The sequence below is a fragment of the Carettochelys insculpta genome, chromosome 2, assembly GCF_033958435.1.
Source record: "Carettochelys insculpta isolate YL-2023 chromosome 2, ASM3395843v1, whole genome shotgun sequence".
NCBI classification, from domain to species: domain Eukaryota; kingdom Metazoa; phylum Chordata; order Testudines; family Carettochelyidae; genus Carettochelys; species Carettochelys insculpta.
This window is the reverse complement of record NC_134138.1, coordinates 44,404,069-44,420,769: the sequence shown is the minus strand read 5'-3', so window position 1 is coordinate 44,420,769 and position 16,701 is coordinate 44,404,069. Positions and strand designations below refer to the sequence as shown.

At 42.9% G+C, this 16,701-nt stretch overlaps 1 protein-coding gene across 10 annotated transcripts in view; it reads left to right on the top strand.

Moving 5' to 3' along the window:
- VPS13B (vacuolar protein sorting 13 homolog B) overlaps positions 1–16,701 on the top strand; it is a 903,527-nt gene that overhangs the window by 121,177 nt on the left and 765,649 nt on the right. For all 10 annotated transcript variants that reach the window (XR_012644370.1, XM_074986872.1, XM_074986870.1 and 7 more), the window contains one exon: positions 11,649–11,823. Coding sequence is in view for 9 of the 10 variants with exons in the window: in XM_074986872.1 (XP_074842973.1) it covers positions 11,649–11,823 (175 nt within the window). In the remaining variant the exon portion in view is untranslated. The remainder of the gene's footprint in view (positions 1–11,648; positions 11,824–16,701) is intronic.

The window sequence follows — 16,701 nt, the reverse complement described above, 5'->3', positions numbered from 1 at the left end:
CACTTAAAATAAGCAAAGTTATTTAATTTTGGAAAAATATTCACCCACAGGCTTGAGATCTTCTATGCCAAGTTTTAACACAGAGCAAATTTTTATGGGAGAATTATAAACCTCTGACAACACACATTTATAGTGGAAATATCGACACATTCTTCAGGATAGTCAAATGGTTCTGGTGTTTTAATAAGTTCTTTAATTTTATTTTTTTCTATATAGGGAGCCTAGATTACCATAAAATACATGCCAGAGTACATGGAACAGAGTTAATATAACTTAATATATATTTATACGAAACCCACCTGTTTATCTCTGTTCATGGTCAGTCATTCCCATCTCTTTTATGTATCTCACTATGTTCAATGTTGCATCATATTAGCTGTTGATATTTTATTGATTTTTTGATTATACTGACGAAGTGGTCTTTGCCCAGGAAAGTTTATGCTCCAAAAAGTCTTAGTCTATAAGGTGCACAGGACTTCTCATTTTTGTTGAAATTGCTGCAACACCACAGGATCCCATTCAAAATTATTAACCTAATCCTTTCAGTGTACAAACCCTCAACATGCCAAGTTGTTCAAAATGGTGTCTTGGTAGAATCCTTCGTCATACTCTCAGGAGTGTAATGAGTTCCTATTGTCACCTTTCCTGTTCTTGATCACAATGGACTGGATTATGAGCCGGACAGCAGATGATCATCAACAGGGCATTCAGTGGACTCTTTTCAAACAGCTAGAAGGCATTGATTTTGCTGAGGATGTTGCCCTCCTTTCACACTGACATGAAAACCTGGAAGAAAAGATCACAATACTGGACAAAACTGCCTCAATGACTGGACTGAGCATTAATAAGGGAAAGACCAAGACAATGAGGATCAACCAGTCCAACACCATCAGACTGGGAGGGGATGACCTGAAAGATGTAGACCAGTTCACCTACTTGGGGAATAATATAGGCAGAGACAGAGGAGTAGACAAGGATATCAGTGCCAGAGTAGGGAAATCAACAGCTGCATTAGAGAGCAGTTACAGAAAAAATTGCCGTTTAATATATATACACTCTTTTAAATGTTAGGTTTCTGACTGGATATAGATGTTCTTGAAATGTGCTTTTGAAATTTATACTAAATGAAGCGTGTGCCAGCAATCAGGTCATTGAATGGCTGATATTCATGAAAATTTTGAAAGCTTAAATTTCACTGCTGTAACTAAAATGAATTGATATCTTCAACCTTTTCCTTTAGTAAGTGTATAACTTCAAAATGGTCATTATTGCAGTTATTAACTAGTTGTTGATGTTAGCACAGAGGCTGGAGATTGTTATGAAGAAGGCTGCAAGGTATTTTGCATTAATGTTTCATGTCCTGTACATGCTCTCTAGTTAGAGGGCACAGTCTGTAGGAATATTTATTTCATGAGCATTACATTTTACCTAAATGATTTTTTGCAGAGCTGGGAATTATTGTATTTCTAAGTTGCCTCTGAAAAAACAAACCCCAAGAAACAAAACCAAATCTCACAAAGACATTGGACTTCAAGCGTATCGTTCATTCTTTATGGATGTTTTCCCAGTCTCAATCCCACTGACTTCTGTAAAATTATGGGAAACTTTTGACATCCAACCCACAGATTCAGACTTGGTTACCACTGGCGGCTCTTTCTTCTCCTGGCACTTGACTTGATCTAAGTGGTTCTTAAATGGCTGCCAGTTTTGTGCCCCAGATGGACTTTATTGGTCAGAAGCATCCAACTTCAAATTTAGTGTGTATATGCACATGCAGTGCTAGCTGCCATTAATAAAGCCTTCCACACCAGCTTCACAACCACTATTGAGCATGGATAACTTCCTGCACTCCGGTTAGTGCACTGAAATAACTAATTTGCAGTCACTCGAATCTTTTTTTCTTAACTAAGGCCACGTCTACACTATGAGATGAATTCAACTTTTAATAAACTTGATTTTTTTTTTTAACCTCATTCTTATGAATTCAAATTTGGATCCTTAAACCTTCTGGAAGTTCAATGCACTGTTTCTCCATATTGAGTTACCTCATCCCCATTGCCTTAGCCAAGTTTAAATGCGTGAGCAGTGCATTGTGGGTACCTATCTCACAGTGCCTTAGCCCTGTTGCATTCTGGGGGTTTTGTACCAATGAGTTGTGTGTTTTTAAAAAAAAAAAAATGCTGCTGCTGATGCTTGTGGGTGTTTAATGCCACTATCCCAGAATGCAAAGCATTGTCCCAGAATTAAGAGCGCTCACGAACCTTGTGAAAAGGAATTGGAGATCATGCAGTTTTCACCATTATACTGCTGGTGTAATGATGGATCCTCAAATGCTCCAAGTCATTGCACACATGGTTACAGTAATTTCAGACTGTTGTACCTTTTTTTTTTCAATATAAAGGGAGATGATGATGATGATGATTTTGAAGAGGAAATTGCTCAACTGCAGTGCAAGAGCTCTCAAATTCTGTCTGCCCTGGATGCATTTCTGAGAGTGGAGTGGCAGTTTTGGACTCATGAGACCAGCACAGAATGGTGGAACCCACATTGTTCTGGAGTCCTGGGAGGACCAGAAGTGGCTGTAGAACTTTCACATACATAAGTCCACTTTTATGGAACTTGTGATGTGATGGCCCCTGCCCTGCAGTGCAGAAACACAAGAATGAGGCTGTCTTTAACAGTTCAGAAATGAGTGGCAGTCACTCTGTGGAAGTTTGCAATGCCCAACAGTTACCCATCAGCAGCAAATCAATTCAGCATGTGTAAATCAACAGTGGGGGCCACGGTGGTGCAGGTAGCCAATGCATTCTGTTGGCATCTCCTCAGGAAGAATGTGACCTTGGGAGATGTACAAACCATAGTGGGTTTCCTAAGTGTGGTGGGGCAATAGATGGTGTGCACAGCCCCATCATGCCCCTGCTTCACCTGGCCTCTGAGTATGTAAACTGAAAGGGATACTTCTCCATGGTTATGCAGGCTTTGGTAGGTCACAAAGATTGTTTCACCAACATCAGCGTGGGATGATTGGGTAATGTTCACAATGCATGCATCTTCAGAAAGTCTGGTCTGTACAGAAAGTTCATGGGTGGAACTTTTCCCAGACCAGAAAATTGATTGGCCATGTGGAGGTACCTATTAGCTGCGTCTACACGTGAACGCTACTTCGAAGTAGCGGCACCAACTTCGACGTTAGGCGGCGAGACGTCGAAGTTGCTAACCTCATGAGGAGATAGGAATAGCGCCCTACTTCGACGTTCAACGTCGAAGTAGGGACCGTGTAGACGATCCGCGTCCCGCAACGTCGAAATTGCTGGGTCCTCCATGGTGGCCATCAGCTGGGGGGTTGAGAGATGCTCTCTCTCCAGCCCCTGCGGGGCTCTATGGTCACCGTGGGCAGCAGCCCTTAGCCCAGGGCTTCTGGCTGCTTCTGCGGCAGCTGGGAATCTATGCTGCAGGCACAGGGTCTGCAACCAGTTGTCAGCTCTGTGTATCTTGTGTTGTTTAGTGCAACTGTGTCTGGGAGGGGCCCTTTAAGGGAGCGGCTGGCTGTTGAGTCCGCCCTGTGACCCTGTCTGCAGCTGTGCCTGGCATCCCTATTTCGATGTGTGCTACTTTGACGTGTAGACGTTCCCTCGCTGCGCCTATTTCGATGTTGGGCTGAGCAACGTCGAAGTTGAACATCGACGTTGCCGGCCCTGGAGGACGTGTAGACGTTATTCATCGAAATAGACTATTTCGATGTTGGCTGCACGTGTAGACGTAGCCATTGTAATATTGGGAATCCCTGCTTACCCTCTACTCCCTTGCCTTATGAAACCCTACAAAGGAGCCCTTCACCCCACTAAGGAAAACTTGAGTCAGAGACTCAGCAGGTGCAGAATGGTGGTTGAATGCACCTTTGGTCATTTTAAAGTAAGATTCAGGTGCCTATTTGACCTGTTTGGACCTTGATGAAACTAATGTCCCCACCGTGATTATGGTGTGATGTATTTTACATACCATTTTTGAACTGAGGAAGGGAGACTTTTAGACTGTCAGGAATTCCGAGGCTCAGGCCATGAGCAGGGCTTTTTCACAGCCGACTACAAGACTGTTACCCAGTAACCATGCTGAGGCAGCAGCAATCCTGGAGGCTTTGAAACATAGCTTCATTAATCTGCCAGACATATGATAGCTCTGTATTTCTCTGATTTAATACCACACACCTCTCCCCAAAACGATTTGTACTCCCCACCCAATGTCAACCAATAAATCAGACCATGGCTTTCACAGAAAGAATGCTGTTATTTGGTGGGAGAGGCTTAAGATGCGGTTAGAAGAATGTAGGTGAAGGGAGGGTTATTTTCCAAAATAGCACTGGGCAGCTGTACTGTGGGTCCCGGCACCCTCCTCCCACACGCAGGTCCCTGTGCCTCAAGTCCTCTGCAGGTCTCGGTGTAGCTCTGGGCAGCTGTGCTGTGGGCCCGGCCCTCTCTACCCCTGCCCAGCAGGTCCCTGTGCTACGAGTGCTCTGCAGATCTTGGTGTAGCGCTGGGCAGCTGTGCTGTTGGCTCTGGACCCCTCCATCCCTGCCTGGGCCACTGAGTCGTGAGTATTTGCAGACCTTGGCATAGTGCCAGGCAGCTGTGCTGTGGGTCCCAGCCCCCTCCACCCCCACCCAGGTCCCTGTGTGGCTAGTCGTTTTCATATCTTGGTGTAGTGCTGGGCAGCTGTGCTGTTGGTCCCGGCCCCCTCCACCCCTGCTTGGGCCCCTGTGTTGCAAGTCTCTGTAGACCTTGGCTGACCCCTGTGAGTTCCCACAGTGGTTTGTGCACCCCAACACACATGGGTACCAAAAAAATCACACTGAGGTTGTCATAAAAAATGTTAATTTGGAGGAGTAGGTTTGAGCAGCAGGGAGAATAAGCATTGTCAAGGGTGGTGGAATAGCTTTTTGTAGTGGCTATTGGGGCTAGAGCGATAGGCTGTCCTTGTCCGCCCGCCCTCCCCTCATTCAGGAGCTGCCATTATGGGAGTTGGGCAAGCTGAATTCAGGGGAGTCCGGGCAGTAGTGAGCTGAGCCCACAGTGGTGCATTAGGAGTCCCCATGCATTTCTAGCATGGAGCGAAGGATCTGCATTTGGTTGCTCACTGCTGTTTTTAGCTTTGCTCTGTCCTCCCTCAAATGTGCTGTTGTTCTCTCTGGAACTTAAGCATATTCTGCTGCTGCTTTGCTGAAGCTTGCTGCCACTGTGCTGTAGTCTGCTGCCACTGAGCGTGTCCCTCTTTGCTTTGAATGGTTTTGGCTTGTGCCTGCTTCATGTGCTGCAGGATCAGATCCTGCTTGGGCCTTTTGTGCTTCCTGGCCCTGTCTCCCACTCTGGGGATGCCTGCTGAAAAGCAAAGGTCAACATTTAGATAGAAGTCACACAAAGCACTTACCCATGAAATGAATGGTTCTCTCTCTGTACTATCAGTGAAACTTTCTTTTTTCAAGATGCATAAAGTTTCTTAAGGATGGGATTCAGTGTGTTCATTACACAAGTCCTCATTTATCCAGACCATTTCCATGTGGACATGGTAAGCAATTGTCCGCTTTATAAGGGGATGGGAAGCAAAGCAGGGGAATCAGGGTGATTTTCTGAAGCAGGGGAAAAATTGTTTTCAGCAATCCTCTGCAAGGAGCTGGTTCTGCAGAGCCCAGCAGCTGCATGACAAGGGGGGAGGGTGGAGAGGGGTTCCATCCTATATGCATGGACAGTAGGGTGGGGAAGGATCCCTGAAAAGTGGAAAGAACTGTCAGGAGAAGGAAGTATTCCAGCTGTCTGCCAGGATAGGGGGAAAAAAGACTTTGTTAGCAGTCCTGGGAGCAACCCTAAGCAGGGAAGAAAAGGTCACAACAAGGAGGGCAAACCCACCTCTGCTGGACGTGTTGGTTTGCGGTAGCAGGGTCCACAGCACCTGGCGAGGGGGAAGGGTGGAGAGGGGTTCAATTCCAGATGCAGGGACTGCTAGGTGAGGAGGCATCCCTGTAAAGTGAAAGAAAATGCAGGGGGACTGGAAAATGGGAGGGAAGAAGGGCCAGAGAGCCTGCCAGCTGCGTGCGTGCGAGTGAATGACAGCACACCCACCAGCCACATGGTGCACCACTGCACTCCAGGTAAATACAGAAGGGCAAGGAGCATTGGAAAGAAATGCAATCCAAATTCCAGTGCTTCTTTAGGTTGCAAAGATGACATCATCTTCCTAAAAATAACAGACAGCGAAAAAGAAGAGCTGCTCATCCTGTGTGACTGCAAGCCTGGAAAATTAGCCAAAATTCTGTGTGGTGCTGTGGTACCAGATTGCTATCTGATTGCTTGGCATGGCAAGGTTTGCTACCGTGAAAGCTGCACTAAGTCAGGCCTGCCCAAAAACCTGGTGCAAAAAATACAAGAGTGCCTGGATGAGGCCTCCAAGGAGAGCTCCAAAATTAGAACTGCTCCATCCCCAGAAATATTAACATGCTGTTCTGAGGAGCGCAGTCCTATACTCTTGCCCATACCTATACCCAGCAGCAACCTGCCTAGCATGCAGAAAAGAAAAATACTCACCAGAACAGCTGGGTCCCAGGGGCTTGGGGACCAATGTATAGGGGACCAGTTCCAGGTCTGTGGGGAAGAGCTCCAGGCTGTCAGGAACAGCTTCCTCAGGCCCATACCGGTTGTCACCATCCTGTTCTCCATTGACCTTTTCCTCCTGGCCCACCAGGAGCTCCTCTCAGCTCACCCTGGACTCCAGGGCAGGATCTTCACAAGTGTCCAAATGAAGAGTGGGCAACGTGGTTGGGTCCACCCCAAGACACATGTGCAGGTGGTCATAATAGCAGCAGGTCTTTGGAGGGGACCCAGACTGATGGTTGCCTTCCTGGACTTGTGATACGCCTGCCAGAGTTCCTTCACCTGATTGCTGAGTAGAGTCCCAGGAGTGGCCTCTGGCAGTCAACAACTGTGGCATCTTATCATAAATGCATGCATTTCTCTTGGACACCAAAAGTGTGCTTGCCACTGATTCATCTCCCTAAACTGCCAGAATATCCAGAATCTCTTGATGGCTCCATGCCGGAGTTCCCTTGCAACCCTGAGAATTTCTAGGCAAGAGATGGCTACTGATGTAGTACGATGTGATGGGGAAAAGCAATTGTAGCTTCTGGGCGTATCTTATATTTCCATGGTTTGCTGGTATGAATTCAAATTTCCTGTGACCTACTACCTGTGCACATGGAGAGCAGCAGAGATGGAAGCAGCCATACATGATGGGTAACCACATAGCTTTGTGGGATACGTGCGGAGCCCTTCTGGAGAGTAATAAATGACATTTTAAGACGACGTGCTTCCACACAGGCCTTTATTCGAACTTTTAAATACAAACTTGATACTACCCCCACCTGGTTTCAACAATGTTATGATATCTATATCAGTCCTCCCTAAATCAAGCTAGTGGTATTTACAACAAAGACAGTCTCATTGTAATATTGAGCAACTGTCTGATATTTGAATTGATTTCATAGATGCAGTCTAAGAAGGTTTCTAAGTCAATTCAGAGCAAGTGAGAATTGCAGTTGTAATTACAGTGGATGGAAAGCTTATATGGAGTCTTTCATAGTTCAAGGTGTCCTAGGAATAGGATTTACATGTAAGTGATTTAAGATTAAGGACCAGTTGTCTGATTATCAGATCTTTTTCTCATAAACAGAAAGTTTGTTTTGGTAACAATACACAATACAGTGGCCATGTTTCAACTCAGCAAACAAGGAGGTGCCAACTTTTTTCTGCTGTGTACCAAGGCAATCCATTTTTGGTGGTAGAGCATTGTTTGCTATGTCCATTCAGTGGCCCTAGATCTAGCAGGAAGTGACAGTGTATTGGCAGATCAGATCAGCAGAGGCAGTTTTCATAGTATGAGGGGTAACTGAAGGATTAGATGGTGCAAGAGATTTTTCTGCAGCTGGGGTCTGCCCCAGCAGATTCAACAAAATGTCTGTTCAGTTCATGATCATGAAACAGTCCATTTAGATGTTTTCCGAACACATTAGGAACACGTCCTTTTTTATGCTTTCCCCTTCTTTCCATTAATTTATAAGGTGATGAAGACAGGACAGGATGTGATTGCTCTAGCATAGATGAGGCATCACTGACCTGCTCCAGAAGTCATAGTGATTTTCTGTACAACTTCCTTTGTCATCAGAATTGTTATCACAGCAACAAAGCAGCAGCTTTCTTCCAGACCCAAAGTCCTTGTGTGTCAGCCTGAATTAATCTAATTGACTAATCTAGAAGTTGACTAATCTAGGAATATCTTGTTCCATGTTGGTGCAGAATGTGGGAAACGTTACTTGAAATAGGTTAGATTTGCTTCTTGGATGTAAGGCAAATCTTACTTACCAGTTTTGTTATGTTCCTTATGTATTAGAATATTTGATATATTTCAAGTCTGAATGGCTAATTCTCCCTTGAGTTCATTTAGTGCAGGGGTCAGCAACCCCTGGCACAGGCCCCAAGAGTGGCACATCAGCCGATTTTCATCGGCACGTGAGGTGGGAGCTCATCCCTGCCCCTTGTCCTCCATGCAGCCAGGAGCTTGCTCAAAGCCATGCTGTCTGTAGATTAAAGACCAGCTAATGTTGCCAACCACCACCTAATGATAAAGTTCTGTGTCTTAGTTTATTAATGAAGCAGATGTAAGTAAGACTATTAGTGCATATGAAAAGTATCACCGGCACTTGGACTGTACATGGAGGTCAAAAAGTCAAATTTCGGCACTCCGCCTCAGAAAGGTTGCTGACCCCCTGATTTAGTGCATCTTTCACATTATCATGCTTTGATGGTAGGCCATTGTTTGTACGTGGTACATTAAAAGGTTTATGAAAGGCTTCTTTATCTTGTATTGTTGCTTGATTCATCTGGTTCCACCATGGGATCAGATTTGGTTTTATCTAGGCATATGACATCCCCTTTGGAACTCATTGTAGAATCTTCTTTATTTTATGTATTGGAGTTGTGTGTGTTTGTGCAATCACCATCAGCCAGAAGAATGAGTGAATTATTACTGTAATGGAAGACCTGCCATTCCCTATTTCTCATGACAGTAAGACTGTTCTTTGGCTGGATCACAAAAATAGCATCCGAGTTTCACTTAAGCCAGACAATTAATTTGCAAGTGTTTTTTTTCCAAAGCCACATGTTAATAAAAGGGAATATGTTTTACAATCTTTAGATGCTATAGGAGCTTCAGCCTATTATTTAAATAGAGCAAGAGGGTTAGGTGCCCTTTTAGGTTATTTGTTTCATGTGCAAAGAATCATATGGATTGCACTCTAGTTGCCCAGATCGTGTACAGAAGGTAATGTATCTTTTATAGTGCAAGTCAGCAGCTGTCCCTCTGCCTACTATTGTGACATGTCGTATAACTAAGGAAGTTGCAGGATCTTTTGTTTGTTCTAAACATTTTCTTGTTGGGGAAGCATGTAGGCTTGCTATGTGGAAGTCAGTCTGTACATCTACCCTGTATAATTTAGGTTTTGAGAGCAGATGCTAGATTTGGTGGAATTGTCCTTCAATCATCATTTAATTAGAGCTCTGTTTCCTTCTGTGTGTTTTCAGCTCTGCTTCATAAAGTACCTATCAGTGGGAATATGCAGAGCCACTTGAAGAAGTAGTGAAGGTTACTTACTTGTAAACAGTCTTTTTTGAGGTGACATCCCCTTATTCTTACTTGCCATTACCATCACCATCTTTGTTAGAGTCCTTTCTTGGCTTGTCTGGATGAGTGGTGGTGGAAATTGAGATGCTAGATGGCACAACATCTTATATAGCCAGCCTCAGCATTTGAGGATGCTGAAAGGAAGGGGAGGAGGGGGCACAAGTAGGTTCATGGGGATGAGCAAACTTTTTACGTCAGGCCCAACTTTTTGTCCCTGTAATTAGCAGACCTTTCCAGACCCCCCTCCCTACTGTGTCTAATATAATCCAAATTGGACATTTTGGCTATGTTCATGTGGAGAAAAAAAAAAAACCCTTTTGACGTGTAGGAAAATAAGTATGTAGAATGTAAAAACATTACTGATCAGTATATAAATACATGTATATAAAAACAGTAACACATTTGAACATCTTTAATTAGATGAATGAGCTTGAGACCAAGCAGCTGATTGTGCTATGCCCCTGCCCCCCTTCAGGAAATTTAGCGCTACCCTGAGGTGGCCTGCCCGCCGCTTTCCGCACTCTGGCTGTAACAGGCAGTGTTTGGGAAGGTTCTAGTGTTAGGCTGCATCAGTCAGCACGTTATTCACAAGTGTCAATATGTAGAGTCATCCTGAAGAACTTAATTTTTATGGCATAATCACCAATTGACTTTTTTTTTTAAATATTTTTTGAGTATCAGGGCAAATGGCAGCTGATGTTGAATGAACTTGCTGAAGGGTTGCTGGAAGCCCTGAAACATGGACTTAAATTATCAGCCTGGCTATGGTTCGAGGATAATAGTAATTAAGTTTTGGTTGTGGGGTCATATTCATCAGTGCTCTTCTACTTCAGAAAGGTTTCATGCAGTGGTATAGGCAATCATGAAGAACCCAAAGAAGCCAGTTTTCTTTACTTTTAAATTGACATTACTTTTCCTTTCTTGTTTCACAACAATGCTTATATTTTACTTCTGAAAAATTAGCTATTTCCATTATTGCTGTTGCTTTTTCTACCACTAGTCTTAGCCTTAAGCATATTGACTTAACTAAACATCAGCAGCGTAGCAACTTTGACCGCCATTTACAAAGGTCAGAATGAGAAACAAATATCTATTGATTTCAGTAATGTAAAATCTAAAGACTGTTTTGAATGAGCTAAGCAGCTTTCTATAGTGCCCTTCAATTTTTTTCAGATTCTAGTAAATCAAGCCTTTTTTCAGAGTTCATACACCTACACATTCTTCTTTCTTCAGATTCCACATATTGTTAATTCCAACCACAGATATATACGTCTCTTAAGTTACCTCTTTCCACCTACTCTTATAACTCCTCTGGACTTCTAGAAAGTTTTCTTATTTCCTAATAAATATGACTAGGCATAGAAATATAGTTGTTCTCTTTTTGCTTTCAAATTTATAGAATAACTAGTTGTCATTCACAGATTGCAGTTAGGAACATGAAATTTCCAATTATAAGAACTTCCAAAGCTTCAGACTGATATTTCCAATAAATGGGGGTGGGGGGCGGGGAGCGGAGAAGAGAGAGGAGGGGAGGGGAAAGGCACCAAAACAAAACCAGACTCGTCAAAAATTTTTAACTTATTTTTTTCAGAGTGGTGCAGTGTTTTGATTGTTGTGTATTTTACAGACCTAGAATGCTGTGATCATTTTGCCCTATGGTTTTGATTGTTCTCTTTTATTGCAGCACAAGTTGTTTTTTTTTAAAAAGAAATTAAAATTATTTTTCATGCAAGTCTCGATGACATAATACAATACAATGTTTTTATTTAGGTTCTAAAATGTGAATGCTTTTGACTTAGTTTTTATAATTTTCATTGTTTCTGAAGAGAAGAAAATAATGTCCCTATCTATAGTATACATCATATCCTAGTTTTTAAAATTTTAGTGCAGACATTTAATTATTTGCTTCTGTGTACTTCATACTGTAGATTCACACACTAGTTGAAAGTTTGAAGCTTTCCATCACTGACCAGCAGCTCCCTATGTTTATACGCATAATGCAGCTTGGAATTGCTCTTTACTATGGAGAATTGGGAAACTTTAAAGAGGGAGAAAATGAAGACCTGGTTTGTCATACTAAAGATACATTGGGAAACACCTCAGGTAGGTATAACTATTATTTCTCAACCAACACCAATATGTTAAAAAATTGAATTTTCTGATTTTTAAGATGTGAAATGTTCAACACAAACTATCAGTCTCTTGATAATCTGCAGTCTCTTAGACCTGATACAAGCTGTAATGTAAGCGGTGGTAATCTATTATTTTTGTGTTATACTGAGAACACTAGTTTGAAGATCCTACCTAGGCTGAGATTGTGGTTTCTGGATAGATTTTATCATGAGAGTGGGAAGCAGTAAGGGAGTTTGTTTTTTGATGGTTATTCTAATATAGCAGGAGACATGCAGTTAAACATTTTTTTTGAAAATTTTAAATATGACATCTGAATGCCTGTATTTTGGTTTTGTGTTTTGGCTTTGGATTTTTTTTTTATTATGAAGAGAAATGTCAACACGTGTTCTCGTTTGAGCTGCTGTCTGTATGAATTCCGTTCTTGGTGTCTGTGAACCCCGTGTGCGCCTACTGGAAACTTTTTCCTTTAGCAATACCTGGTGGGTGCCTTGAGTGCCATCTACTGTCTATGCTATTGCATGAATTTATAAAAGGGAGATCTGCCCCCAGCCTCTCTTTCTTCTTAACATCCATGATGGTGTTGGAAATGGAACCTCTGTTCATTGTCAGAACAGTTTTCTCTCAGCTATGTGCTTAGTCTGTTTGTAATTATTGCTGTAGTTAGTTTTAGTAGTATTAATAGTTGAAAAAGTTATACTATTATAGTTTTTTCCTTGTTTTCGGTTTCTCGTGCTGACATCTAGACATGCCTGGCTCATCAGGCTTCAAATAGTGTGCTTCTTGTTGAAAGCCTATACCTATGACTGACTCATACATTTATTACAAGTGCCTGGGCAGGATGTATGTAAAGGAACAGTGCCAGACTTGTCAGGACTTCAAACATAGGATGGAAGGTGATACAGAGGCTAGGCTGGAATTCTAACTAAAGCTGAGATGACCTTCAGAGCTGTCTTGGTTTGACTCAGAGGCGAGTGCTGCAGGTTTAGATAGGAGCTTGTTTCCAAGGCTGCCAGAGTCATGGTACTAGTCACAGTCACCTGAACCTAGGAAGGAACATAAGTCTTCCAGGGAGCCTCTGCTCAGAGAAAGTTCTCTACTCCTCAATCCTGCAAAGCAAGGGGAAAGGAAATCAAGTAGAGGGCATCTGAGGTCTAATCAGTCCCCTTCCAAATCCTCATCCTGAGTGCACAGTTAGCTCCAGTGCGAGAAATAGCACATCAGTTTCAGCAATAGTGCATGCCCAGATATGATCTTAGTGCTGCATGCTATGGAGGCATTTGCAGCAGCGAGAAGTTTACTTTGTTGCTAATGGTATTGTTGGTATAGAAATCGGCTCTTGTGGTACTGTTAAATTGCTCTGTGGCAATACTTATGGTGCATCACTCAGTAGTGCACTGGACAGTCTGCTCATTTGTGCCATCAAAGAGGAATCTGGCAGTGATGGTATCGCTCTCGCCATCACTAGAATTAATTTTGAGGCTAGAATCAACTTGGACATACCCTCCATATAAGGGATCTGTAGAAGGGAATTCTTCATTGGACTCTGTAGGTGAGTAAATGTTTCAAAATCCATCTGATCTTGCCATTGCAGAAACTAGCTATTCTGCTCTTCAGTTCAGCGTTTATTAAATTTCGTATTATATGTGAAATATCAAGGATCGGCTGTTATTTGTCAGTGTACGTTGAGCAGCTATTTTAGCTTTCCTCTCTAACATTGACCGTTGTTTAATTTTTTTTCTATATACACATCAATAAGGTTTTTGAAAGGCATAGTCAAATTGTATGTTCAGTTGCATGAGTCTGTTCTGTGGGACCTAAACTTAGGGTACATCTACACTACCAGATAAATTCAGTTTTATTGAAATGGATTTTATAGTGCTGGGTTTTATAAATTCAATTTTGAGTATCCTCACTTCCCCACAAAGTCCACACAGTCGAGTTAGTGCTGGCACATTGAATGGCCAAACATCATGTGTAGCAGCAGTGCATTTTGGGAACCTATTCCACAGTTTTCCTCAGCGCTGCATTCTGTATCTTCCTCCTGGGCTCTGCTGCATCCCTGCTGCCAGCAGCACTCACCGTGCTGCCTCATTCCTAGATCCCTGCAGCTTGGGGGAACTGGGAGACTGACCAGTGCTGCTTTGCTTGGCTCACAGGAGCTGGGGGCCAGGCACAGTAGGGAGCTAGGTTCAGCAGTGCGAGTCAGCCTCTGGTGGCTAATGAATTTGATCAGAGACATGGCGGTTCCATGCTAAATTTGAACTTGGTTACACCCAGCTGGTTTCAACGATGTTATGATACTGATATTAGTACTCCCTAAATCAAGCTAATGGTATTTACAGTGAAGACAGTCACATGATACAATCGAGATAACTGCTTTAAATTTGAGTTCATCTTGTATTGTAGATGTAGCCTAAGAGTTCTCAAGGCTTATGGGGCTCATGTTTGAGCCTTTGGATACTTGCTTTCTGCTACATCTGTCAATGAAAGTGGCATATTTGATCATTGCTTCTTCCAGAAGGATGGGAGAACTGTTTGCTACATGAATGTCTGGGCTTTGCCATACATGTCTTCTTTTGCACTCTCATTCATTCATTGTTGCAAAGGTAGTGGTTGCTTTTGCATTTCAACTGAACTGTTCATATACTTTCTTTTGAGAAGGGAAGAGGATGTTTGCACGAGATGGACATCAGAAGAGCTCTGGTTTTCTGCCTTGATAGAATCAACTAGTACCATAAATCCTCACAACTGTTTATGCTGGCTGTAGACAATAAAATGATAATCTCTCTTCTCAGAGAAATTCTTCTTGGACAACCTCATGAATCGCATGTGCTTTGACCTAATATCACCTCACCAAGCAGAATCATAACTCATTTGATGAAATTGCAGTTTCACTCTGCAGCTTTTCTGGACATTTGTTGCAGAGCAACCTGGTCCCTAGTCCACACATTTGCTTACCATTAGGCCATCATTTAGGAGAGATGTTAGAGTTGGATGCATAGGCTTCCTAATGTTGTTTAGATGGACTCTGAGCCCACTCTAAAAAGAAACTGGTTATTAGTCTGTTCTGTAAGTCTTCTTCAGAAAGTATTGCATGTATTTGTTCCATAACTGGATTTCCTTTCCTTCTGTACTGCAATTCTGTCAAGAAGAGATGAGTGGGTGCTGGGTGTGGCTCTGCCCTTTTATATCTGCAGGCGTGGGGTGAGTCAGCAGAGGGCACTCAAATTGCTCAATAGGTACCACTCAGAGAAAAAGGTTCTAATAGCCATGCACTGGATTCGCATGTTCAGATCAAGAGTGAAAAAGACATGTGCAAAGCATCCCTTTTTGCCTTGTGTTAAATTGCAAAGTATCTGTTAGGTGAATGTTTTTTATATTTTCTTTTATTAGTGCAGTGTTTTTTTTTTAATACTCCTTATTCTGAGATGGTTTATATCTTGTTTTTTCTGATGTTTTATGATTGCTTACTTTGTGAAGTCTTAGTTTTATTTTTCTCTTCTGCTAGTGACATCTTGCCTTGTAATTTATTATTAAATATCAAGCTTTATATGATGGCGGTTTGGTTTGTAAAGACATGCAGAATGTAAGATTCATATCTGTCTTAATGACAATCAATTAAAACACTGAGCACTTTGCAGTGTAGTGGGGTATTAGACAAAAGGAAGAGGGAGATTAAATGTGGCTTCTGCTTGGAGCCACATGCTGGTAGTGCTGTCTGCTGCTCTGTGCACGTGCCCCAGCAGCTGGTGAGAGAAGTGCATGGAGGCAGTAACGGTGGCACTGATGGCAGCTCTGGGCCGTGTCTACATGTGCCCCAAACTTCGAAATGGCCATTTCGAAGTTTACTAATGAAGCGCTGAAATGCATATTCAGCGCTTCATTAGCATGCGGGCGGCAGCGGCGCTTCGAAATTGACGCTCCTTGCCGCCGCGCGGCGCGTCCAGACGGGGCTCCTTTTCGAAAGGACGCCACCTTCTTTGAAGTCCCCTTATTCCCATGAGCTCATGGGAATAAGGGGACTTCGAAGTAGGCGGGGCCCTTTCGAAAAGGAGCCCCGTCTGGACGCGCCGCGCGGCGGCAAGGCGCATCAATTTCGAAGCGCCGCTGCCGCCCGCATGCTAATGAAGCGCTGAATATGCATTTCAGCGCTTCATTAGTAAACTTCGAAATGGCCATTTGCATGGCCATTTCAAAGTTTGGGGCACGTGTAGACGTAGCCTCGGTGAGTAGCTGGCATCAAGTTTGAGCAGGCAACTGGAGGTGCCTGGCTCTGGGGGAGGCGTATGGCATTGGGTTGAGAGGGTGGGGGCGCTGGAGGTGCCTGGCTCTGGGGGAGGCATATGGCATTGGGTTGAGAGGGTGGGGGCGTTGGAGGTTCCTGGCTATGGGGAAGGGGGGCATTGAGTCAGGTATTCTACATTTATTTTTATCTATCTATCTAGATAGCTCTTTGTAGTCCATCTATGGCTCTTTGTCCCTAACTGGTGAGCCACCTCTGATCTAAATTATCTTCTTTTCTCATTTTTGATTTACATATCTGGTGGAGATAAGGCACTAACATAGAGTTTTTGATTTTAAATTTTATCTTAAGAAATAATTTTGTATGGATCTGTAATGTTAACAATCTAGAGTACTCCCTAAAAAGTCCCACTACATTTTTTGAAAGACATGTGGAGGTACTCTGGTAATCAAGGCTGTATTGTTGCTTTTTAGCATGTTAGAGTATTTTAGATCTTCGAGGATGAATGTTCAGAGTAATTTGTTTTCAATGCATATATTACAGTGAAAATGTAAATAGCTTATACAAAAAATTCTTACAAGTTTTTTGAAGCGACATTATGTGTT